A 24619-nucleotide genomic window follows, 5' to 3' on the forward strand; every position below is an offset into this window, starting at 1 on the left:
TTGGTTCATTTCATTTAATAGAAAAGCTTTTCGGGGCAGCGCCCGGCACCTGGCGCCTGCGGGCAGCGGGGAGGGGGGGACGGGGGGGGTCGCCTGGCCCCAGAGACACAGGCCAAGCCCAGGGGAGCCCCCCGCTCGCTCAGCTGGTCTCAGCTCACCCCTCTCACGCACCCCCCGGCTGCTGGCCAATGGGGCGGTGGGGGGCGGGTGGGGGGAAGAGGCACAGGAATTGCATCATGGGATAGAAGACCCAGAAATCATTGCAACGGGTCGATTTGGTCTCCCACAATGCATTGCTCCTAGCTGCCCAGAGTGGCGGGATTACCCAGCAGGCCTTGCCCTGAGCCCCCCCACAAGCCCAAACCTCCCACAGATTTCCCAGCAGGCCTTGCGCTGGCTCTGTGGGCAAAAGGGGGAGGGGGAGGGGGAGGCTTGTCCTAGTCCCAATCTGAAAGGGGCCAGGGGGAGGGGACACAGGCACTGGGCGGGGGGGGGGGGGGGGGGGGAAGAGTCTCTATCTCTCTATATTGCACTTTGAAAGGGGGGGGGCCGTCCTATTCCACACCCCCCCCTTCCCCCGCCGAAAGTCTTTGGGCTGCTGGGTCCTCCCAGGGCAGGGCCGGGTTTGCTTCTGCTCCTGGGGAGCTGGGGACCACAGGGGAGCGGGGGAAGGGGACGGTTGCTTTTGGGAGTGCTGAAGCCAAAGCCCCCCCCGGCACACGGGGGGCGGGGTCCGGTCCGGCTCAGACGGGCAGCACCCAATCACTGGGCACGCGGCCGTACTGCAAGACAGACAGACAGACGGGGGGGGGGTGTCAGAATCGGGCACGGACCCCCCCCCCTTCCACAGCCTGGGGGCTCTATGTGGGGCCAGCCCCTTGGGAACCAGGCTGAGCCCCTGGCCCCCTGCCCTGAGGCCGGATGGGCGCCGAGGAAACCCCCGCCCCCTCCCAGTCCCTGCCCTATGGACCCTGCCCTCCCCCCGGGAGGTACCTGAATGTCTGTCAGCTCCTTCAGGAATCGCTTGGTCAGTTCAGGGCCGTTCTCCATGGTGGGGATGGGATAGGTCTGGAAGGAGACCAGATCTCATCAGCCTGGCCCCCCATGTCGCTCGCCCACCCCAGCCCCTTCCCCACCTGCCCCCCCAACCTCTGGCTCCCACGAGCCCAGCCCCCGTGTCCCTCTGGCCCCCCCAGGTTCCACGGCATCCACTCCACCCAGCCCACGCCCTTCCCCCCACCACGCTCTCCATGGGACCTGGCTCCCCCCACCCGGCCCCCTTGCTCCTGCGGCTTCTCCCAGCCCCGTCACCTCCCCCGTCCCCCCATGGGACCTGCCACCCCCCAGCAGACCCAGCCCCAGCCCAGCCCGCAGGCCCACAGCGCGGCGTCCCACCTGGCCCTGGTACAGGACGTGGCTCACGGGGGAGACGACGCAGGCCGTGCCGGAGCCAAACACCTCCCGGACCCGCTTCTCCTGCAGCCCCCGGAGCAGCTCCGCCATGGTGATGCAGCGCTCGGAGACCTTGAACTCACCCTGCAGGGGAGGAGATCCTTGGGGTGGGGGAGGAAGGCGCCCCCCAGTGCCAGGCAGGGGAAGATGGGGCACAGCTGGGGGAGGCAGCGCCCCCCGGTGCCAGGCGGGGGGAGATGGGGCACGGCTGGGGGAGGCAGCGCCCCCCGGTGCCAGGCGGGGGGAGATGGGGCACGGCTGGGGGAGGCAGCGCCCCCTGGTGCCAGGCGGGGGAAGATGGAGCACGGCTGGGGGAGCAGCGCCCCCTGGTGCCAGGCAGGGGAAGATGGAGCACGGCTGGGTGAGCAGCGCCCCCTGGTGCCAGGCGGGGGGAGATGGGGCACGGCTGGGGGAGGCAGCGCCCCCCAGTGCCAGGCAGGGGAAGATGGGGCACAGCTGGGGGAGGCAGCGCCCCCCGGTGCCAGGCGGGGGGAGATGGGGCACGGCTGGGGGAGGCAGCGCCCCCTGGTGCCAGGCGGGGGAAGATGGAGCACGGCGGGGGGAGCAGCGCCCCCTGGTGCCAGGCGGGGGAAGATGGAGCACGGCTGGGGGAGCAGCGCCCCCTGGTGCCAGGCAGGGGAAGATGGAGCACAGCTGGGGGAGGGAGGCAGCGCCCCCTGGTGCCAGGCGGGGGGAGATGGAGCACGGCTGGGGGAGCAGCGCCCCCTGGTGCCAGGCGGGGGGAGATGGAGCACGGCTGGGGGAGCAGCGCCCCCTGGTGCCAGGCAGGGGAAGATGGAGCATGGCTGGGGGAGGGGGGCAGCGCCCCCTGGTGCCAAGTGGGAGGGGTAAGATGGGGAAGCAAAGCAGGCCCCCACGTTGTGGGCACAGGTCCAGGGCCAGGGACCGAGCCGTGTCCCTCACAGCCCGGGAGTGGGGAAGGGGGGGAGAGAAGAGACACCCCCACCCCTCCCCCACTCACCCACTTGCGCCCCAAGTCCAGCAGACTCTGCCGAGTCACCCCGGGCAGAATGAGCCCGTTCAACGGGGGCGTCACCAGCTCCAGGTCTGGAAGGGAAAGACCCCGTCACACGCGCCCTCACGCCAGCGCCGGGCGGGGACACAGGGAACCCCCTGGGACGGGGCGCAGGGCAGCTAAACAGCCCTCTGGGGCTGGGCGTGAGGGGCTCAGGGACCCCGCTGGAGCAGGAGGAGGGGGATGGGCACCCAGGGACCCCTGAGAGGCAGGGGGAGGGGGAGGGGCGCCCAGGGACCCCTGAGAGGCAGGGGGAGGGGGAGGGGCACCCAGGGACCCCAAGAGGCAGGGGGAGGGGGAGGGGGATGGGCACCCAGGGACCCCGAGAGGCAGGGGGAGGGGGATGGGCACCCAGGGACCCCGAGAGGCAGGGGGAGGGGGAGGGGCACCCAGGGACCCCGAGGGGAAGGGGTGGGACATAGGAACAGGGCACTTGGGAAATTCCCACGGCCAGGGGGTGCAGATGGGTACACGAGGACCTGCCCCCCGGGCAGAGTGTGGGGGGCCGGGTGGGTCGCAGAGGCCGGGTCTAGGGCAGGGGCGAGCAATACGTTTGGAAGGGGGGGCTGCTTCACAAATTTCGGAAGCAGCCACGGGTGGACCCGGAAGGGGCGTGGCCTCGGGACGAAGGGGCGTGGCCTCGGGAAGAAGGGGCGGAGCTGAGAGCTACCCTGCCGGCAGCCATGCTCGGCCTGGGGTCCCTGCCCCCCGACTCCTGGCCAACGGAAGGGACCTGGAGCAGAGGGGAGGGGGCGGGGGGGCGAGCCTCCTCCCAGAGCTGTCTGGGGCGGAGGCTTAAAATTCCCCCGAATTGGCTGGCAGCTCCCGGCCCCGCTGCCCACCTGGGGCCCGGCAGCCGCAAGCCCCGAACAGACGCAGCTGAAAGGGCTCCGGGCAGCCGAGGGCCAGCGGGACCCAGAGCTGGGAGCCCTTTCAGGGGCTTGATTCGCAGGCCTGGCGCCTTCCCAGGGCTGGTGGGGGGGGGAGACAAGCCTAGGGGGATTGCACCGGGATGGGGGGCAGAGCCCCTGGGAACCTCGGGGGCAGGCCGGGGGGGGGCTCACCGCCCTGCGGGTCGCTCCAGAAGAGGAAGATGTTCATGGTGCCGACCTCGGTGAGCTGGTGGTCGTCGCCGTAGAGCCAGAGGGCCTGCTGGCACCCGGCCCGCACCGCCTCCGCCTGCACCAGGATGGTCGGCGCGTAGTTCCTGCCGGCGCAGCGAGGCACTTGAGAGCGGGCGCGGCCGGCGCACCACCCCCAGGGGCAGGCAGCAGCACTCAGGAGCCATGGTGGGGAGCAGCGCCCCCCAGTGGCCGGCAGGAGGCAGAGGGGACACAGCCGGGGCAGGAGCAGTGCCCCCCAGTGGCCGGCAGGAGGCAGATGGGACATAGCCGAGGCAGGAGCAGCGCCCCCCAGTGGCCGGCAGGAGGGACACAGCCGAGGCAGGAGCAGTGCCCCCCAGTGGCCGGCAGGAGACAGAGGGGACACAGCCAGGGCAGAGCAGCGCCCCCCAGTGGCCGGCAGGAGGCAGAGGGGACACAGCCGGGGCAGGAGCAGCGCCCCCCAGTGGCCGGCAGGAGGCAGAGGGGACACAGCCGAGGCAGGAGCAGCGCCCCCCAGTGGCCAACAGGAGGCAGATGGGACACAGCCAGGGCAGGAGAAGCGCCCCCCAGTGGCCGGCAGGAGGCAGATGGGACACAGCCGAGGCAGGAGAAGCGCCCCCCAGTGGCCGGCAGGAGGCAGATGGGATATAGCCGGGGCAGGAGCAGCGCCCCCCAGTGGCCGGCAGGAGGGACACAGCCGAGGCAGGAGCAGCGCCCCCCAGTGGCCGGCAGGTGGCAGATGGGACACAGCTAGGACAGGAGCAGCGCCCCCCAGTGGCCGGCAGGTGGCAGATGGGACACAGCTAGGACAGGAGCAGCGCCCCCCAGTGGCCGGCAGGAGGCAGATGAGACACAGCCGGGGTAGGAGAGCGCCCCCTAGTGGCCAGCAGCTCTTACCCTGCCATCTTGTAGTCGCCAACACCCCCGGGCCAGGCGCGGACGTAACGCGGATCAGCCAGCAGCCCCACGGCGCCCATGGGGCCTGTCGCAAAGTAGGCCCCCACCGGTGACAGGATGATGTAGAGGAGGGCGTGGCCGGCCCGGGACACCCCCAGGGTCGGCTGCCGAGGGGAGCAAAGTGTGAGAACCGGTATCTCTATTTGCTCCCCGTCCCAGCACCCACGTGCAGAAGGTCTGGGGGAGCCCAGAGCTGGGTGCAGGGGAAGGGGTCAAGGTACCGGCAGGAGACAGATCAGAGGGAGACAGATCGGGGGGGGGGGGCAGGCAGGGGGCAGAGCAACCAACAGGGGGCAGATGGGGAGGTGCAGGCAGGGGGTCGGCAGGATGCGGCCGGGGGCAGGCCTGGCTCCGCACCTCAGTGCTGATGAAGGTGGGCCGGATGTAGAGGCTGGCGCAGTCGGAGCGGGGCACCCAGTCCTGGTCGACGGCCACGAGGCGGCGGAGGCACTCCAGGAGCTGCTGCTGGTCGAAGAGCTGGGGAGAGGGGGCAGCGCTGGACAGAGGGGGCAGCCCCCAGGGCCGGGAGAGAACCCAGGAGTCCGGGCTCCCGGCACCTCCCACCAGCTCTAACCGCTAGCCCCCACTCCCCTCCCAAAGCCAGGGTAGAACCCAGGCACCTGCCCGCCTCCCCCCCCCAGCCCCAAAGCTGCCCCAAGCAGGGGGCTACAATGGCCCCTTCTGGGCAGCAGGGCCAGGCCACTCACCGGCAGGGAGGCCCGCGCGGCCGTGCGGTGCATGCGCTCCATGTTCAGCAGCGGGCGGAAGAGGCGGATGCGCTGGTCTTCGCCTCGGAACGCCTTCATCCCCTCAAAGAGCTGGGGGGGGGGGCAGCACCGTCAGTGTGGGGCACCAGGGGCAGCTAGCTGGTGAGATCCCCCCAGGCGGCCCCTCTTGGGGGAACTGGGTACCTGGGGACCCAATGCAGAGATGCGGCTGGCTCTGGGGTGGGGGATGGGTACCCGGGGGCCCAGCCCGGAGATGCGGCTGGCTCTGGGGTGGGGCGCTGGGTATACAGGGGCCCGGAGTGGAGAGGCGGCCAGCTCTGGGGCGGGGCGGGGCCTCAGGATTTGCGGACACTGCCGGAGTAGCGGGGGGCAGGAAACAGGTCCCGGCCCACTCACCGCCACGGCGTAGTGCAGGCTGGAGGAGGCAGGATGCAGGCTCAGGTTCTGGAAGGGTTTAATGTGGGGCCGGCCCCAGCCCTGCTCCTGGCTCCACTCCACGGTCAGCATGTGGTCCGTGAAATGCTTCCCGAACTGCAGGTTGGCCAGCGCCGGCTTCGGCTTCGGCTCTTTGGTCAGCTCCACCTGCAGGTCCGAGGCCTGGAAAAGAACCCAGGCGTCCTGGCTTCCTGCTCCCCGCTCTAACCACTAGCCCCCCCTCTCCTTCCGAGCCAGGGAGAGAACCCAGGAATCCTAGCTCCCCGCCCCCGCTCTAACCACTAGCCCCCTCCTCCTTCCGAGCCAGGGAGAGAACCCAGGAATCCTAGCTCCCCGCCCCCCGCTCTAACCACTAGCCCCCCCGCTCCACCTCCAAGCCAAGAAGGGAACCCAGGAGTCCAATTCCCTGCCCCCCTGCTCTAACCACTAGCCCCCGCTCCCCTCCCAGAGCCAGGGACTGAACCCAGGCGTCCGCACTGGCACTAACCTTGAAGACGGTGCTGATGGGTCTCCGGGGGCAAATGGGCAGCAGGTGGTTCAGGGAGGCAGAGAACAGACCTGGCAGAACCTACAGGACCGAGGGACGAATGGCTGGGGGGGGCACGTAGGGGAACCCCTACTTACAGGGGTGCAGGCCCCTGCCCCCCATAGCTCAGCACCCCCTAGAGGCAGGGGGCCAGCTCTGCCTGCCAAGGGAGAGCGCCCCCTGCTGCCCCCCCCAGGCCAGCCCTGGGAGTCCGAACCAGCCCTGCCCCCATCACTCTCTGACCCACTTTCTGAGCAAACGGGGGTTAATGTGTAACCCGGCTCCCTACAGGGAGAGGGGCCAGGGCCACAGGCCGGGGGCGCCCCACAAGGTCCCGAGGGAACGGCTATTCCCCCCCCCCCACAGGGAAGTGGGCACCACGGGCACCGTGCCAGCCACCTCACAAAGGGCCCCTCATTGGGGATGCAGCAGGCAGCGCCAGGCGTGGGAACCTGTCCCCGTCAGCAGGATCGGCTGCTCGCCGCCCCCCCCCCCCCACACATCTCCCTCCTCCCTCCGGGCTGGACTTCGCTCCCCGCCCGGCTGCGCTGGCTGCCACTCGGAGCCGGGGCTCACGCCGCAGGGACGCCGCAACCTGCCGGAGCCGGACGCCTGGGTCCTCGGTGAGTTTCTCCCCCCGCAGCCTGCGACGCCTGGGTTTGCAGCCAGCCCCCCAAAACCTCCAGCCTCTGGGTCCCTGGTAAGTCACCCCCAATCCCTGGGCTCACAGCCACCACCCCCAAACCTCCAGCCTCTGCGTCCCTGGTAAATCACCCCCAATCCCTGGGCTCACAGCCAGCCCCGCAAAACCTCCAGCCTCTGGGTCCCTGGTAAATCACCCCCAGTCCCTGGGCTCACAGCCAGCCACCCCAAACCTCCAGCCTCTGGGTCCCTGGTAAATCACCCCCAGTCCCTGGGCTCACAGCCAGCCCCCCCAAACCTCCAGCCTCTGGGTCCCTGGTAAATCACCCCCAGTCCCTGGGCTCACAGCCAGCCCCCCCAAACCTCCAGCCTCTGGGTCCCTGGTAAATCACCCCCAGTCCCTGGGCTCACAGCCAGCCCCCCCAAACCTCCAGCCTCTGGGTCCCTGGTAAATCACCCCCAGTCCCTGGGCTCACAGCCAGCCACCCAAACTCTCCTAGTCTGGCTACATGGTAAATGTCCCCAATTCCTGGGTTAATGGCAACTTCCCCCCAACCTCTAATGTTGGGGTACATGCTAAATTGCCCCAAATGACCAAGTTCACAGCCAGCCCCCCCTCTGAACCTCCAGCCTCTGGGTCCCTGGTAAATCCCCCCAATTCCTGGGTTCAAAATCAGCCCCCCCCAAATCTCCAATATCTTGATACATTGTAAAAAAAACCAATTCATTGGCCCGGAGCCTGCTCTACAAACCTCCGCTGTGCGGGTCCACGGTAAATCCCCCCCCCCCGCCACGTTCTTGGGTTCAAGCCGCCCCCAAACCAGCAGCCTCTGGGTACCTGCTAAACCCTCCCCGATTCCTGGTTCACACCCAGCCCCCAATTCTCATCACAACGTTTATTGGACTCTTGTAAATTCTCTCCCCTCACTAAGAACTGCCCCCCATGGGCTGGTCCAAAGGGCCCGGGGTCCCCTAAACAAGACACGGACCCTGTCTCCAGCTGGGCGCCCCCCCAAACCCGCCCCCTGCCTTGCACCATGGGGCACTGCCCCCCCCCCCGCCCTGCCTCACCTCCCCATCCCCTGCAGCCTGCCCACCAGGCACAAGGTGCCACCCTTCACCCCATTTCCCATCATGCTCTTGGGGGGGGTCATTCCGTGTCCACCCAGGTTGATGCCAGTGGCACCTGCCTGGTTCCAGGTGCCGACAGGCCCCAAAGCGGGGCCAAGCCAGGGGCATGTGGGTCCCGCCAGCCCCCAGCGCCTCTCCGCCGGGCAGCCTGGACAGCACAGCTCGGAGGCGCCTAGGTCAGGAGCGAGGGGCACCCAGGGCTGGGCTGGCAGGGGCTGTGGGTCAGGAGTGGGGGGCACTGGCAGGGCTGGGGGAGCCCAGGGTTGGGCTGGCAGGGGCTGTGCGTCAGGAGTGGGGGGCACTGGCAGGGCTGGGGGAGCCCAGGGTTGGGCTGGCAGGGGCTGTGGGTCGGGAGTGGGGGGCACTGGCAGGGCTGGGGGAGCCCAGGGCTGGGCTGGCAGGGGCTGTGGGGCAGGAGGGAGGGGCACTGGCAGGGCTGGGGGAGCCCAGGGCTGGGCTGGCAGGGGCTGTGGGGCAGGAGGGAGGGGCACTGGCAAGGCTGGGGGAGCCCAGGGCTGGGCTGCCAGGGGCTGTGGGGCAGGAGGGAGGGGCACCGGCAGCACTAGGAGGGGCTGGGGGCAGGAGTGGAGCTAAGGGGACCCCCCCACACACCCCTGATCCAGCCCAGCCGCCAGCCAGAGAGGTTGAGCGGCGCCCCCTAGTGGCCCTTTCAGGGACCACCTGTTTCCAGGCACCTGGCTCCCTCCTGACCTTCCTCCACCTGACTTGCCCTGGAGCCTGAGCACGTGGCTTTGCCTATCCTCCGCCAGGGAGCCACCGTCCTGCCCCCCCCCCCCGCCATACGGAGCTCAGCACACGGGGCGAGGGCATCCGCTGGGGATCCCGGGTGCACGGAAATCACCATCCCCCACCCGGCTCCGGGAGAAAGGCCGGAGCCTCCCGCCGCCCACCCCGGCACAAGGCCCAGCTGCTCTAGGGCTGCCCCTCCCCCCCACGGGGTAGGGATGCGACAGCGCAGTTGAGAACCGAGTAACCCACAAGCAGAAGCAGCTCGGTGAAGGCTCCAGACTCCCTCCCCCACCCACCTTGCCAGTAAAGTTTCCAGCAGGCGGGCCGGCAGCCCGGCTCACACCGGGTCCGGAAACTCAGCGCCCCCCCCCCAAACAGCGGCTGCTGCCACCCCGCGCTGCTGCCTCTATCGGGGCGACAGGCAGCGGGTCTGCGAGGCGAGCTGGGTTTTAAACGGGCTCCCCTTGTCGACCAGCGCCCGTCTGGCCCCCCGCCCTGCTGCCTCTGATACAGCAGCAGCAGCACGGAGAGGTGGGGGGCTCCTCGGGGGCGGGGCCGGAGCGCACTGGCTCCCCCCTTCCCCCGGGGACTATAAAATAATCGAGTAACCGGTAAGAATTCATGAGGTTAATCGACTAGTCAATTAACTGATATTTAATGACCCTAAGACAGGGGCAGCCCAGCTCCCAGGGGCTAATACAACAAATCATTAATAGCCACCGGTGCCCCTCACTCCTGACCTGCACCCCCGTCAGCCCAGCCCTGCCCCCCAGCCCTGCTGGTGCCCTCACTCCTGCCCCACAGCCCCTCCGCCCTGCCGGTGCCCCTCACTCCTGCCCCCCAGCCCCCCTGCCCTGCCCCCCCAGCCCTGCTGGTGCCCCTCACTCCTGCCCCACGGCCCCACTGCCCTTCCCCCCCAGCCCTGCTGGTGCCCCTCACTCCTGCCCCACGGCCCCACTGCCCTGCCGGTGCCCCTCACTCCTGCCCCACAGCCCCCCTGCCCTGCTGGTGCCCCTCACTCCTGCCCCACGGCCCCCCTGCCCTTCCCCCCAGCCCTGCTGGTGCCCCTCACTCCCCACCTACACCCCCTGCCAGCCCAGCCTCTGCCAGCCCAGTCCAGCTGGCGCCCCTCACTCCCGCCCTGCAGCCCCGTCAGCCCAGCCCAGCCCAGCCCAGCCCTACCCCCCCCCCCCCCGCTGGTGCCCCTCACCCCCCTACCTTGCCCCCCCCAGCCCTGCTAGTGCCCCTCACTCCTGCCCCGCCCCCCCAGGCCTGCTGGTGCCCTTCCCTCCCGCCCCGCAGCTCCTGCCCGCCCAACCCTGCCTCGTGTTCCCACTTTGTACGGAGAGCTCAAAGCGCTGGGCCAAGGCCGTACCTCCGCTTCCATTGTTCAGAAGGGGAAACTGAGGCAGGGGCTTTCCCGTGGCCCAGCCAGGAACCAAACCCGCCTTTGTCCTGCGCCTCCCGCCAGGTCCCGCAGCCTCCCGGGCGCTAATAGCCCGGGACAGGGACACGGGGTAACCCGGGTCACGCCCCTGCCCCCACCCGGGTGCGGGGGGACTGGATCAGCCCCTTGCAGCCCCCTCGCCGGTTCTGGGGCCGCCTTGTGCCCCCCTTCCCCCCCCGCCCAGGTGCGCCCTTGGGAGGCGGAAACGGGACGGGAACAAGTTCAAGAAGAGAGGGGGGGGCGCGTCGGGACTGCGGGGGGGAGGGAGCGGACTCACCCTCCCGCGGGCCCCGATCCGGGCCCGAACCCCCACCGCTGCCATGGCCGGTGCCGCCGCCTAATGGGGCCGAGCCGGGCCGGGCCGCGGCGGCGCGTGCAAGGCTCCGCCTCGCCCCCCCTCCTCTATTCCTGGCTCCGCCTCGCCCCCCACCGGGAGAGCTGGGTTGGGGGCAGCAGGGGGTGGGGCGGGAGCAGATGGAAGCAGGAGAGGGGGAGGGAGAAAGATGGGGGGCCACAGCCCCCCCCCCTGGATTTTTTCAAAGCCTACCCCCACCGCAAAAGTTCTTGGGGGGGGCGTCCAATCAGAACCGCTCCCTCCTCCCACACCCCCCCATGTAGCCAATGGCTGGGCAGCTCCCGCCTCCAGGGTGTAGCTGGCCCCGCCCCCTCACCCCGCTGTCGGCTGATTCTCCCGGTTCCTGGTACGGGGGGGACCCCACCATACCCCAGGCAGAGGGGGGGGGATCTAGCAGTTAGCAGCTCAGACTTCCTGAGGTTTCCCCTCCCCCCGCCCCACATCTGCAGTCCAGACCCCCCCAAACACACGGCCACTAGGCTGGGATCAGCTGCTCACAGCACCTGCCCTGCTGCGTGTCTGCTGGCACAATTAGCCACCCAATTAGCCCCGGGACTGTGCTAATGAACCCCTCCCCCGGCCCTCAGGAGCCCAGGGAAACAGGCCTGGAGAGAATAGAGCCTGTAATAGATTTAGTGAGCAGCTCCCTGCCGCCTCCTCTGCGAGGGAAGAGCTGGTTCTCCTGCCCTCACTCTCCCAGCCCAGACATGCAGCCACCTCTGGGGTGGAGCCTGCGGGGCTCTTTAGAGATCCCAAGGCCAGAAAGGCCCAGGCATGGTCTAGGCTGAGCCTGGGCTGGCACCGGCCAGCGAATGACCCTGGAACAGTTCCTGTTTGTCTAGCATCAGCGGCCAGCTGTCCAGTTCACCCCGCGCCACGAGGCTTCCCCATTGACAGGCCCGTGGTGAGACCCGTCGTTCAGCCAGCTTTTCGTCCCTTTAACACGGGCGGCAGCAGGAGCTCAAAATCCCTCCAGGGCCGAGAACCACTGGGCAGGGGGCTGGCGCATCAAAGCTGGCCCCTGCATCGCCCAAACGTAGCATCCCAAAAAAAGGCCAAGTTAGGGTAACGGGCTCTACTGTCCACAGAGTCGCATTGCACAGCTTTACGGACATCATGTCTTTCTTCATTGAGGCCTGGATCCACTGTTATCTGACCCAAGGTCAGGGGGTGAGCGCCCCTTTGCAAGAGCCTGGCCCAACGGCAGCTTGCACTCCACAGAGCTGGGGGAGGACAGCAATGGAGAGAGTTTGCCGGCTGCTTTTGGGAGTGGTGCAGGGCCAGGGCAGGGCCCAAGCCACCTGGGGTAAATGGAGCCCAGCTGGAGACAGCATTCCAAACCCCACCCCAGTCCTGAACCCCTCCTGCATCCCACACCACTGCCCTAGAATCATAGAGTCCCAGGGTTGGAAGACACCTCAGGAGTCATCAAGTCCAGCCCCCCCTCCCCAAAGCAGGACCAACCCAACTCAATCAGCCCAGCCAGGGCTTGGTCAAGCCGAGACTTAAACACCTCTAGGGATGGAGATTCCACCCCTCCCTAGGGAACCCGTCCCAGCGCGTCCCACCTCTCCAGCCTCTTTGGAACCTCTTTAGAAGTTGAAGGCTGCTATCGAACCCCCCTCCCTCCCCCCCCCCCACACACTCTTCTCTTCTGCAGACTAAAGCCCAAATCCCTCAGCCTCTCCTCGTAGGTCATGTGCTCCAGCCTCCTCATCATTATGGTTGCCCTCCGCTGGACCTCTCCACTGTGTCCACATCCTTTTGTAGCAGGGGGCCCAGAACTGGACACAACACTCCAGATGTGGCCTCGCCAGTGCCAAATAAAGGGGAATAAACACATCTCTGGATCTGCTGGCAATGCTCCTCTTAATGCAACCTAATATGCCATTAGCCTTCTTGGCTACAAGGACACACTGCTGACTCATATCCAGCTTCTCATCCACTGTAACCCCCAGGTCCTTTTCTGCTGAACGGCTGCTTAGCCAGTCAGTCCCCAGCCTGGAACAACGCTTGGGATTCTTCCGTCCCAAGGGCAGGACTCTGCTTTTATCTTTGTTGAATCTCATCCAATTTCTCTTGGCCCAATCCTCCAACGTGTCTAGGTCACTCTGGATCCTATCCCTGCCCTCCAACGTATCTACCTCTCCCCCTAGCTTAGTGTCATCCACAAACCTGCTGAGGGTGCAATCCATCCCCTCAGCCAGGTCACTCATAAAGATGTTGAACAAAACTGGCCCTAGAACCGAATCTTGGGGCACTCCGCTAGAAACCGACCGCCATCCTGACATCGAGCCATTGATCACTACCCGCTGGGCCCAACAATGTAGCCAGCTTTCTATCCACTGATCCAATCCATATTTCCTTAACTTGCTGGCAAGAATATTGTGGGAGACCGTATCGAAAGCTTTGCTAAAATCAAGGTATATCACAGCCACTGACTTCCCCATTTCCACACAGCCAGTCATAGAAGCTCATCAGATTGGTCAGACAGGACTTGCCCTTCATGAATCCATGTTGGCTATTCCCGATCACTTTCCCCTCTTCCGAGGGCTGCAAAATCGATTCCTTGAGGATCCCCTCCAGGATTTTTCCGGGGGTACGGCTGACGGGTCTGAGGCTGACTTCCCTTTTTTAAAGATGGGTGCTATATTTGCCTTTTTCCAATCATCTGGGACCTCTCCCGATCTCCACGAGTCTTCAAAGATAGTGGCCAAAGGCTCCACAATAACGTCTGCCCACTCCCTCGGTACCCGCGGATGCACTAAATCTCGACCCACAGATTTGTGTATGTCCAGCTTTTCTAAAGAATTGTTCTTTCTCCACCGAGGGCTGCCCACCTCCTCACTGCCTAGTGCAGCAGTCTGGGAGCTGACCTTGTCTGGGAAGACAGAGGCAAAGAAAGCATTGAGTACTTCAGCTGTTCCCACATCATCTGTCACTGAGCTACCTCCCTCATCCAGTAGGGGAAGCACACCCTCTCTGATCACCTTCTTCTTGTTAACATGCCTGTCGAAACCTTTCTTCTTACCCTTCACCCCCAGCACCCAAACTCCCTCCCAGGGCCTGCACCCCCTCCTGCACCTCAACTCCCTGCCCCAGGCTCAGCTCAGAACCCCTCCCACACTCCAAAGCCTTTAGCACAAGATCAGTGTCCGAACCCCTGTCCCCTGAACCCCAGCCCCCTGCCTGATAGTGAGGGAGGATGGGGTGAGCAGGGGCAGGGCCTCGGAAAAAGGGGAGGGAAGGAGGTGGGGCCAGGGATTTTGGGTTTGAGGTGGATCCCAAATCGCACTTAAATCCAAAATAGCGATCTCATGCTTAAAAGGCTTGGAGGCCCTGCCCTCGTACTCCGCAGCGCATTGATAATCAAGGTTAAAGGGCCCTGGCGTGCCTCGGCCAGCTCCTTTCAAACTCTTGGATTCCGCCCTGCACGCACACCCAACGCAAGCCCACGGATGCAGCTACTGGTGAGATTGCAGGGCTCCTGCAACGAGTGAGGCCATGGCCAGTGGACTGGGCCAAGAACCGCAACAGTGAAAGCAGCCAGATGTCGGGCCACCGCTCACTAGAGCCCAGCGTGGGCAGCTCCTCCAGCGGCGCAAGGTGATGGAGCTGCGGCAGAGACACCCCCGCCCCCAAATAAAAGTCAACGGACACAATATCAGCTGGCAAAGCATCTGTATTAGCCACATGAGACCAGGGGGGGGGTCTCCCCTCACTGCCCCGGGGCCCGGACAGAGATGGGGGTTACGGTCGCTGCCCACACCCCCCTCCAGTGGAGATTGGGGTCTCCTGTCACTAGCCGGGCCCCCCTTGGAGAGTGAGTGCTCCCTCCTTGCCCACTAGAAAGGCAACCTATGCAGGCACAGCCTGGACCTCTGAGAGGGGAGTGGTGGCTAGTGGTTAGCGTGGAGCCAGGACTCTCCCCAGGTTCGGGAGGGGAGGGGAGGAGGGACTGGCTTACTGGGTTTATGCTCAGCATTTTGAACCCTAATCATTCAAACCCGTCCTGGGGGGAGGGGGCAATCCCCAGGGGGGTAAACTGAGAGCCAGAACCCGGGGAGAGAACCTGGGAGTCCTACCCCCCCTGCTCCGCCTCCCCTCTGCCCCCTAGCTGGCACCCAGCCAGCTCTTGGGCCCATAGGCCAGCTCAGCCCCCCCGCTCAACAGGAGGTCGATCCCGGTGCAGAAGGTGCCCTCGGCGGCCAGGTAGATCGCGGCCAGGGCACACTCCTCGGCGGTGCCCATCCGGCCCAGCAACTGTGCGGGGGGGGGGGGGGAGATTGTCAGTCACTGCTCCCTCCTCTGCCCTCCCCTAGCCCCTCTCGACCCTGGTCCCCCTCGTCCACCCTCCAGGCCTCCACCCCGCCCCTTCCCGCACTGGGCTCCCCCTCCTGCCCTCCAGTTTCCTGCCCCCTCCCCCGCCAGCTGCCCCCCACCTGGGTTATGGCACCCCCCCATCCCCCACTTTCTCCCCCCAGCCCCCATATCATCCGCTTGCCTGGGCATCCTTCCCAGCCTGGATCGTGGCCTTGGGATTGGCAGTCTGTCCAGCTGCTTCCGCCCACATGGGGGTCCAGATGTTCCCAGGAGAGATGCTGGAGTGGGAGGGGGGGAAGGGGGAAGACAATGTAGCACCACATGTGCTCTCAAATGCTCACCCCCTGCCTCATCACAAGGCTAGCGCTGTGCACTTCCCCACAACAGTGCCTTCCGACCAGGATCACCCCTGGGGGCTGCAAACTTCCCTGCAGCAGTGCCCTGAGTGAAGGACACCTCCAAGCTGCCCTGCGACAGTGCTCCCCCAGGCAGGTAAGTCTCTCCAGCGCTGCGAGCTTCACCGCAGCAGTGCCCCCAACCGGTGGCCATGCTGCGAGCTTCCCTGCAACAGTGCCCGAGGCGGTGACAATCCCAGATGCTGCGAGCTTCCCCACGGCAATGCCCTAAGGTGGGAACACCCACTGGCGCTGTGAACTTCCCCGTGACAGTGCCCCCGACCGCTGACGATCCCGGATGCTGCGAGCTCTCCCGTGGCAGGACGCCCCGGGGAGGTTCCAAGATACCTGTTAACTCGCACCCCATATCTGCTCTCGTCCACCGCCATGGCCTTCGTCATCGCTGTCACCGCACCCTGGGGACAGACTCCAGATCGAGGGGCTGTCAGGGACTCCGCCCCTCCCGCTCCCCCCTGCGAAACACCAGACCCCAGGTGGGGGGATGGGTCTGTGCTGAGTGACCCCCCCTCCCCACCAAACGGTCTGCTCAGCCATAGCTACAGGCACAGGACAGCTGGGTTCTCCTCCTCCTCCGGGAGGGGAGTGGGGGCTAGTGGTTAGAGCAAGGGGGGCAGGGGCCAGGACTCCCCTGAGTCTACCCGTACCTTGGTGGCGACGTAGGGAACCGCCTGCCTCTGCCCGATGATGCCCACGAGACTGGAGATGTTGATGATGTTGCCTCGGGTCTCCCGTAGAGAGGGCAGGGTGGACTGCACCAGAGACGTGAGAGACAGGTGGGGGAGAGGCAGCTGCTTCTGGGGCACGGCACTGGGGACGGGCACATTAGAACCCCTCCCGGGCCCTGGGATGCAGCTGGCTCTGGGGTGGGAGCTGGGATTACAGGAACCCCCCCCCCTCTGGCTCTGGGGTGGAGCACGGGGCCTCGGTATACAGGAGCCCCTCCCTAGCCCTGGGATGCAGCTGGTTCTGGGGTGGGAGCTGGGGGCTGGGATTACAGGAACCCCCCCCCCCCAGCTCTGGGGTGGAGCACGGGGCCTCGCTATACAGGAGCCCCTCCCGGGCCCTGGGATGCAGCTGGCTCTGGGGTGGGGCAAGGGGCCTGGGTTTCTGGGAGCCCCTCCCGGGGTGGGGGCGACTCTCACCTTTGCCATCAGGAAGTAGCCGACCAGGTTGAGGTCGAGAAGGGCCCGGAAATGCTGGGCGGTGACGTCGTCAATTTGCTCCTCAGGAGGATCTGCGGGTGGGGGGTGAAAAGTGGGACTCCGGCCCCAAACCCCCTCCCCTCCCGACTCAGACTTGGGATCCCCATTTCCCCTTCCGTCAAGTCCACGGGGCCCCCCATGACACCCCTTTATGGCCCTTGAGCCCCCCAGCTCAGGGGTTCCCCCCACACTCCCGGGCTGCCCCAGGGGCCCCCCCTCCTGTCCCCCAATGGGGGGGGCCACTCACGGCGGCCGGCGTTGTTCACCAGGCAGTCGATACGGCCGTAGCGCTTCAAGGTCACCGCGATCAGCGCCTGGGGGGCAGGAGAACGGGTGGGGGGTTGCGGGGGGCAAGGGGAGCAAGAGGCTGGGTGTGGGAGGGGAGGGAGGATGTGGGGGAATCGGGCAAGGTGGGGGCAGAGATGGAGGTGGGGGGAGCAGGGAGATGGGTGTGGAGATGGGGAAGAAGGAATTGGGGGTCCAGAGCAGGACACAGGTGGGGGGAATTTGACCCACTGGGCCCCAAGCTGAGGTTCCCCCCCCCCAGTATTGCCCATCCCCCCACAGAAAGCACAGAGAGTAATATACCCCTACTGCATCTGCCCCTCCCCCACCCTGGAGCAGACCCCCCCCCCCCCCGTACCACTTCCCCCACCCACCTGGATCTCCTCTTCGCTGGTGACATCACAGGGCTGGAAATGGGGCTCTCCAGGGCCCCCCGCTTCCTGCAGCTCCTGCTCCAGGGCCCGCCCCATGGCCCCTGCAAGGGAAAGGGGGCTAGGGAGCACAGACACCAAACATGGGGTGGGGAGACTATCCAGGAAAGGGGGGGGGAACCGGTTCTGGCAGGAGGACGGATTTCGGGAGCCGAGAGAGAACTATTCTCCCCCTCCCCCATCAGCACAAGGAGACTAGTCCCTCCCCCCCACCCCCCCAGGCTGCCAACTTCGGCCACAGGGGTCCCAGTAGGGATGTGAATGGTTAACCAATTAAACGGGATTTTACGTCCCTCACCCCCAGAAACACAGGGAGCAATCTCTCACCTTCAGCTTGGGGGGCACAGAAGACCACATTGGCTCCCTGCCGAACTGGGGTGGAGGGGACAAAGCGGGGTGCAACAGGGGATGGAGAAGCACATGGGGGAGGGAGATGAGAGAATCAAGTTAGCAGTAAAAACACCAGCACCAGTAAATCCCCAAGCGCTGCGAGCTTCCCCATAGCAGTGCCCCTAGACAGGAACTTCCCCCTGGTGCTGCGAGCTTCCCCATAGCAGTGCCCCCAGACCGGGACACACACAGAGCAACGTGAACTTCCCCCCAGCAGTGCCCCCAGACAGGGACACGCCCCCCCTTCACCCAGGAATGTGAACTTCCCCCCAACAGTGCCCCTAGACGGGAACTTCCCCCTGGTGCTGCGAGCTTCCCCCCAGCAGTGCCCCCAGACAGGGACACGCCCCCCCTTCACCCAGGAATGTGAACTTCCCCCCAACAGTGCCCCTAGACTGGAACTTCCCCCCAGCAGTGCCCCCAGACAGGGACACGCCCCCCTTCACCCAGGAATGTGAACTTCCCCCCAACAGTGCCCCTAGACTGGAACTTCCCCCTGGTGCTGCGAGCTTCCCCCCAGCAGTGCCCCCAGACAGGGACACGCCCCCCTTCACCCAGGAATTTGAACTTCCTCCCAGCAGTGGCCCTAGATGGGAACGTCCCCCGTGGTGCTGCGAGCTTCCTCACAGCAGTGCCCGTGGGAGACGATGCAGCTCTGCTGACCCCTGCTGGCCAGCCCCACACATCTCAAGATACATTAATCTCAACTCGTCCCCCCCACGTCTCCACTGAACAAGGGGATGGAGGGGGAGGGTGAGGGGGAGGGGGAGGAAAGGGAAGACCCCCCCAATAAGTCCAGTCTCCCCGTTAGCAGCGGAGTTTGGGGGCTGCAGGGGGTTCGCTGCCGCGTTCTTCACCCATGGCCCCTCCCCCCATCTCCCAGGGTCAGCGACCGGCCGAATAGATGGACACGGGACAGACGGACAAAGTCCACGAAGATGCCAGACGCAGCCCAACCTTGGAGTCTGCCCCCCACTCCCAGCCCCCCAGGAGCCCCACATCCACCCTCTTGCAATGTCCCAGCCCCCCACAAATCTCCCCTGATCCCCTCCGCAGGGCTCTGCTCCCCCACGGCCGCCTTCGCCCCCCTACTGCCCCCCTTCCCCAAGCTTCCTCACCCCGCTGCAGCCCCCCCCCCCGCAAGCCCCTTGCCCCAGAAGCGCCCCCCCCCGCAAGACCCTGGCCCCAGAAGCGCCCCCCCGCAAGACCCTGGCCCCAGAAGCGCCCCCCCCCCGCGCTGCCCCCAGCCCCCCTGCAGGTCCCCCCGCACCAAACTCCTTCACGATGGCCGCGCCGATGCCGCGGCTGCCCCCGGTGACAATGGCCACCCGGCCCGGGTAGCGCAGCCCCGAGGCCATGGTGCTGGGCGCACCCGGGCTCGCAGCTGCTCGGGGCGAGGGAAAAAGGGAAGCTGCTGCCCGCAGGGCACATGAGGGGCGGTGCATCCTGGGAAATGTAGTCCTGTCCGGCGGGGGCGGGGCATCCTCCCTCTAGGGGGCCGGCTCCCACCCGGCCACAGGGCAGGGCCTGGCTGGCTCAGGGGGGCAGGGGATTTGTCTGGGCAATAAAGTTTCGGAGATTCAAGGGCTCAACAAGGGCAACATAAATGAGATTTATTGAGTACATTTGTCTGCGATGTGCCCCCACGAACGCCCCGAGGGTCCAGGGGAAATCGAGGCAGAGTTCCCAGCTGCCCCTGGGGTGGGGTGCTGGGTATCCAGGGACCGGTGTGCCCTGTAAGCTGAGCGCTTGGGCGGCCATCCAGGGGAGAGTCAGCTGCAGCCGAGCAGGTTGGCAGAGCGCCCACAGCTCAGTTTTGTTTGCACAGGCGGTGCACGTCCGCACATGCTTCGGTACGCACATTTATTCCGCACAGGTGGTGCACATCCGCACATGCATTGGTACACATAAAATTTATTCCACACATAGATGGAAAAGATTAGGGGGAACACTGACAGGGGCCCCTTGACTGGCGCTGGGCCAGGGCCCCACTGCAGTAGGGCGGGGGCTGGGTACACAGGGACCCCTCGCCCCGCCCAAAGAGAAAGCCCCTGGCAGTGTGGAGAATGCAGGCCGTCAGCAATTATCAGGTTCCCACGTCTCTGACTCCAGCTGCATTGGGACTGTGGCTGAAATCCGCTGGCCCCAAAGCCCAGGTGGGGGGCAGAGGACCATCCAGTACCCCACAAATCCCCCTTCCCACTGGCCCCTGACTGGCCCCTTCGCTGCAGCTCCTGTAGGGTGGGTGTTGGGAGGGAGCCTAGGGCAGGGGCTGCAGGGCGGTTGTGAGGGGCACTGGCAGAGCTGGTGGGGGGCTGGACTAGAAGAGGGTTCAGGGGGTGCACTTCCCAATCTGCCCACCAGAGGGCAGCAAGATGCTGGGACCCTCCATGGGGCTAGGGCAGGGGTCTCCAGCCCTTTTAACCCCAAGGTCACCTGTTCGATGGAGGGGCAATGTCACCCCCACATACCCTTCCCCCGCCCCTTCTCTGAGGCTCCGCCCTTTCTCCTCCCCCACCCTCACTCACTTGCACAGGCTGGGGTAGAGGGTTGGGGTGCAGGGTCTGGTCTTGGGCCAAGGGGTTTGGCATGGGGGGGGGCTCCGGGCTCAGCCAAGGGCGGGGGATCGGGGTCCGGGGGGGTTCAGGGTGCAAGTTCTGGGAAGGAATTTGGGTGCAGGGGGACACGTCTGGGGCAGGAGGAGGTTCGGGGCAGGGACAGGGGTTCAGGGAGCAGACTCTGGCGGTTTCCACTGGGTGTGGGCAGGGGGGTTAAGGCAGCTGACTTCCGCCCTGCACCCGCCCCGCTCCTGAAAGCAGCTGGCAGCTCAGCAACAGCTCCGTGGCGCCATGTGCTGCCCCTCCTCTACCGGCACTGAGCCCACAGCGTCCACTGGCCTCGGTTCCCCGTTACTGATCAGTGGGAGCTGCAGGAGCGGGGTCGGCATGTGGAGTCCCCCTGCTCTGCCTCCCTCAGGGGCTGCAGGGACATGCCGGCCACCTCCACCAGCAGCAGTCGCCACGGGGCTGGTGACTCCAGCCACGGCAGGTTTAAGTTTAAAACTCACGGCCCAAAGAACGACACTGACGCGCTAGAGAAACGAAAACGATGACACGCACGGAGCTGTCCCAAACCGAAAGGAACCCACTTTGCAAGCAGGAAAAGTAACAAGAACCCCCCACGTGTGTGTTGGGTGGGGAGAGGAGCGGGAAGGACAGGGGGTGTGTGAGACAGGGACGGACACACACACGGTGTGAGATCTGCCTTGTCACGCTCCCTCCATCCCCTTCTCTCTGTGTGGAGATGGGATACAGAAGTGGGGGAGAGGCGGGACACCCTGACATCAGCGCCCCCCCTTGCCCGCCCCACACCCTGCACAGCGAGCAGGAGGCTCTGGGGGCAGCTCCAAGGCAGAGGGCAGGAGCAGCAGGACCGTGGGGCAGAGGGGCAGCGCTTGAGAGCTTCCCGGCCAAACCAGTCAGGATCCCAAGATCAACTGGTTGGTGATTGGGTTAGGGAGTCCCCAGTCTGACCTTTGACCCTGGGTCCCAGCCCCACCTCCCCTTTGGGCACATCCCCATATATAGCCCCCCCCCCGATGATGCAGAGAAGGGGCGGGACTTGACCCTGCCTCTGAGCCAATGGGTTAGAAGCTGGATTGCAGCAGGGTTATCCTGATTGGCTGGCTCCCCTCGCACAGGTATGCCACCAGCTGGCTGGGTGGGGCACGCGCACCCTGCCCCTGGCACCTGCCATTGGCCAAGCCTTTGTGACCCACAATCCTTTGCTCCAGCACCCAATTCCCACAATCCTTTTGGGAGGCCCAGAGCGGGGGCAGCGCCCGACTGGATGCCTTGTGTACAGTCGACGTCCCATTGGCCAATTCAGGCAACGGGGCTGCCCAATGCGATGTGTCCGGCAGTGGCGATGCCCGATTGGCTGCCTCCGACAGACACAAGGCCTGATTGGCTGCATCTGGCGAGGCGGACAACCAGTGAGAAAACTCAGAAACAGACGATGCCCAATTGGCCGCTTGATTTAGAGGCGATGCCTGATTGGCTGATTCTGCCCGGTGCACGGATTGGGCGGTAAATGCCGTCTTCTGATTGGCCGGGCTGCACGGTTTAGTCACGACGTGATTGGCCCCTGGGTCTACCCTGGAGGCTATCATGGTAAGCGGTAAGTGCTGATTGGTCACTGCATGCAGCGACTCTGGGGAGGGGTTCAGACGGGGGTCACCGCCCTCCCGCTGGGGTTCAGGCGGGGGCTTCCCTGCACAGAGAGAGGAAACCAGAGTCACCCCCCCCCAAAGCCGAGACCTCTGGGGTGGGGGGGGGGCTGGGTATAGGCGACCCCTCACCCAGCATGGAGATGCAGCCACCTCTGGGGTGGGGCACGGGGCTGGGCATGAGGCAACCCCTTCAGATCTTCAGTGAATTAAAGAGAAATGGGCCCCTTGCCCAGCCCCACCCCCTGCCCCAAACTCTCCCCCACCCCCCCAGCTGTTCCTACCCCAGGGACCTGCCAGCCGGAGCCAGAAATTCCCCCAACAGCTGAACCAGATTCCAGCCATTTTCCACTGTGTTTGTTTAGCTGTTTTCCCGTTGAGAGGGGAGGGGAGGGGAGGGGAGGGGGTCTAGAAAGAGGCCCCTAAAGGGGGGGGGGGTAAAACTCGGGCATCCTGGCTCCCAGCCCCCTGCTCTGCCCACTAGACACCCGCACCCCCGCCCCCCGAGTGTCCAGGCCCCCAGCCCTGTTACCTGTGATGAGTTTGCTGCGCTCAGAGGCCTCGGTGGCCAGCGCGTATGCCAGGCTCCTGATCCGGTGACGGTCTCTCTCGGGGGGTAGGGAAGGCCCGCCCCAGTGTCCCTTGGTCTGCCCCCCCCTCACTGGTACGTCCATGTCGGTCAGGCTTGGCTCCGGCCCGAGGCTGGGAGGGGGAGCTGGAAGGCGGAACTGGAGAATTTTGGAAGGCGGAGTGAAGGGAGGGAATCTAAGCAGTTCAGCGTTTCCGCCCCGCCCCCCGCCCGTGTCCTAACCCAGGCACACACCTCTAACGCTAACCACTAGACCCCGCTCCCCTCTCCGAACCTGGAAAGAACCCAGGGGCCCTGCACTACTGGCAGGCCGGAGGTGAGCTTGACTGGGGGGGCACAGTGGGTGTGGCCTCAGGACATGCCCCACCCCCTGGCAGCCCCTCCCCCGCAGGCTGCGTACCCACCCGGCTGGCGCTGGTCCGGAGGGAGCCAGGCCGAGGAGCCCCAGGCGTCGGCCTGGCCGCCTCATGCTGCCTCTGCCCTTCCTGGTGCCGCCGCATCCTCGCCAGCTGCTCCTCAATGCTCATCCGGGCCCGGTGGGGACCAGGGGGTTCTGGCACACGCTCCTGGGGTAAGGGGAGAATCGCAGACCAAACACCTGCAGGGAACCCAGGTGTCCGGGCTCCCAGCCCCGCCTCCCCCCGCTCTAACCATTAGACCCCACCCCCTTCCCCGATGTGGGGAGAGAACCCAGGAGTCCTGGCTCCCAGCCCCCCCCTCCCCTCTCCGCTCTAACCACTACACCCCAGGGCCCTCCCTGTTCTGGGGAGATGGGCATCTGGGCTCCCAGGCACCGACTCCCAGGGGAGTGAGGGAGCCCAACTACCTTGGCTGGCAGCTCCTCCGTTCTCTGCTCCCAGGGCTCCAGGGGGCCTGGGCGGGGGGCGGCTGGAGGCGAGTGGAGACCTGTGGGGGCAGGGGAGGGGGTTAAAGGGGCGGGGAAGGGACAAGAGGGGTGCATGTTTCCCCAGACAGACTAGGCAAGGGGGGAGGAACCGCACCTGGTGCCGCGTCTGTCTCCTGCAGGGGGGGCCCTCCGTCCAGCTCGGGGGACCCAGCCCCTCTTCTAGAAGGGCCCTGGGGGGGCTGGGAGCCCCAGGTCTCCCCCCTCGTCGCTGGGACCTCATCCCTCACGCCAGCTGCCTCGCCCTGCGGGGAACAGAGAGACGTGGAGGGGGGGGAGCCAGGGGCTGTGGGGTGGGAGGGAGGGGCACTGGCAGGGCTGGGGGGCAGGGGACTGTGGAGAGGGACAAGGAACCCGTCACCCTCATTGACAGTCAGAATTGGGGCCCCCTTTGACAGCAGCCCCCAGTTCTTCCCCCCAGCCAGTCTCCACTCCCCAAGGATGGGTCCCCCCAGGAGTGCAGCCCCCCCCTCACCCTGGCAGATGGCTCAAGGCTCCTTCCATCCGGCCCTGGGAGGGGGCTCTGGGCTGAGTCCCCCCCATGCTCCAGAACGGGGGAGGCAGCCGGAGAGAAGCCTGCAAAGGAGACAAAACAGAGTCAGTGACCCCCCCCCCGCCAGGACTCTCACCCCAGCCCCTGCAGCCCAGGCCCCCGCCGGGCCCCCACCACACCCCCTGCAGCCCAATCCCCCCCGGGCCCCCACCACACCCCCTGCAGCCCAACCCCCCCCGGGTCCCCGCCATACCCCTGCAGCCCAATCCCCCCCCCGAGCCCCCGCCATACCCCTGCAGCCCAACCCCCCCCCGGGTCCCCGCCATACCCCTGCAGCCCAATCCCCCCCCCCGAGCCCCCGCCATACCCCTGCAGCCCAACCCCCCCGGGTCCCCACCACACCCCCTGCAGCCCAATCCCCCCCGGGCCCCCGCCACACCCCCTGCAGCCCAATCCCCCCCCCGAGCCCCCGCCATACCCCCAGCCCAACCCCCCCCGGGCCCCCGCCACACCCCTGCAGCCCAATCCCCCCCCCGGGCCCCCGCCATACCCCTGCAGCCCAATCCCCCCCCCCCGGGCCCCCGCCACACCCCCTGCAGCCCAATCCCCCCCCCGGGCCCCCGCCACACCCCCTGCAGCCCAATCCCCCCCCCGGGCCCCCGCCACACCCCCTGCAGCCCAATCCCCCCCCCGGGCCCCCGCCACACCCCCTGCAGCCCAATTCCCCCCCCCCCGCCACACCCCCTGCAGCCCCCCCCCCGCCCCCACCACACCCCCTGCAGCCCAATCCCCCCCG

General features: G+C 66.4%; 3 protein-coding genes and 1 long non-coding RNA gene across 14 annotated transcripts in view; 1 reads left to right on the forward strand and 3 right to left on the reverse strand.

Annotated features, from left to right (window-relative positions):
* BCAT2 (branched chain amino acid transaminase 2) lies at nt 1-11017 on the reverse strand. Of its 2 annotated transcripts, none has more exons than XM_075917629.2 (11): nt 10485-11017; nt 6199-6279; nt 5673-5873; nt 5256-5366; nt 4906-5025; nt 4489-4652; nt 3553-3695; nt 2435-2520; nt 1396-1536; nt 994-1068; nt 1-782 (listed from the first exon to the last, which is right to left on the reverse strand). In XM_075917629.2, the coding sequence occupies exons 1-11, from the start codon at nt 10527-10529 to the stop codon at nt 744-746; spliced, it is 1206 nt and encodes a 401-aa protein (XP_075773744.2). In that variant the 5' UTR covers nt 10530-11017; the 3' UTR covers nt 1-743. The 2 variants fall into 2 exon arrangements, with proteins under 2 accessions (XP_075773744.2, XP_075773745.2); XM_075917630.2 differs by lacking the exon at nt 10485-11017 and adding an exon at nt 10136-10398.
* On the forward strand, nt 6732-19216 carry LOC112544733 (uncharacterized). The gene is made up of 5 exons (XR_016347169.1): nt 6732-6860; nt 8080-8186; nt 13891-14168; nt 15273-15377; nt 18493-19216. It is a non-coding gene; the product is annotated as an uncharacterized LOC112544733 (long non-coding RNA).
* Nucleotides 14227-19054, reverse strand: HSD17B14 (hydroxysteroid 17-beta dehydrogenase 14). The gene is made up of 9 exons (XM_075917631.2): nt 18880-19054; nt 17547-17591; nt 17163-17263; nt 16751-16817; nt 16444-16535; nt 15946-16050; nt 15629-15696; nt 15067-15163; nt 14227-14825 (listed from the first exon to the last, which is right to left on the reverse strand). The coding sequence occupies exons 1-9, from the start codon at nt 19052-19054 to the stop codon at nt 14676-14678; spliced, it is 900 nt and encodes a 299-aa protein (XP_075773746.2). The 3' UTR covers nt 14227-14675.
* PLEKHA4 (pleckstrin homology domain containing A4) overlaps nt 19198-24619 on the reverse strand; it is a 15883-nt gene continuing 10461 nt past the window's right edge. For 4 of the 10 annotated variants that reach the window (XM_075917624.2, XM_075917617.2, XM_075917619.2 and 1 more), the window contains 6 exons: nt 23806-23906; nt 23428-23575; nt 23253-23332; nt 22831-22992; nt 22370-22565; nt 19198-21881 (listed from right to left, as the gene is read on the reverse strand). In XM_075917624.2, the coding sequence (XP_075773739.2) occupies nt 21256-21881; nt 22370-22565; nt 22831-22992; nt 23253-23332; nt 23428-23575; nt 23806-23906 (1313 nt within the window). In that variant the 3' untranslated portion in view covers nt 19198-21255. Of the gene's footprint in view, nt 21882-22369; nt 22566-22826; nt 22993-23252; nt 23333-23427; nt 23576-23805; nt 23907-24619 lie in introns of all 10 variants that reach the window. The other 6 variants (XM_075917625.2, XM_075917622.2, XM_075917621.2 and 3 more) reach the window with 6 other exon arrangements.

Source organism: Pelodiscus sinensis, chromosome 18 (assembly GCF_052426305.1).
Source record: "Pelodiscus sinensis isolate ZL-2025 chromosome 18, ASM5242630v1, whole genome shotgun sequence".
In the NCBI taxonomy this organism is placed as follows: domain Eukaryota; kingdom Metazoa; phylum Chordata; order Testudines; family Trionychidae; genus Pelodiscus; species Pelodiscus sinensis.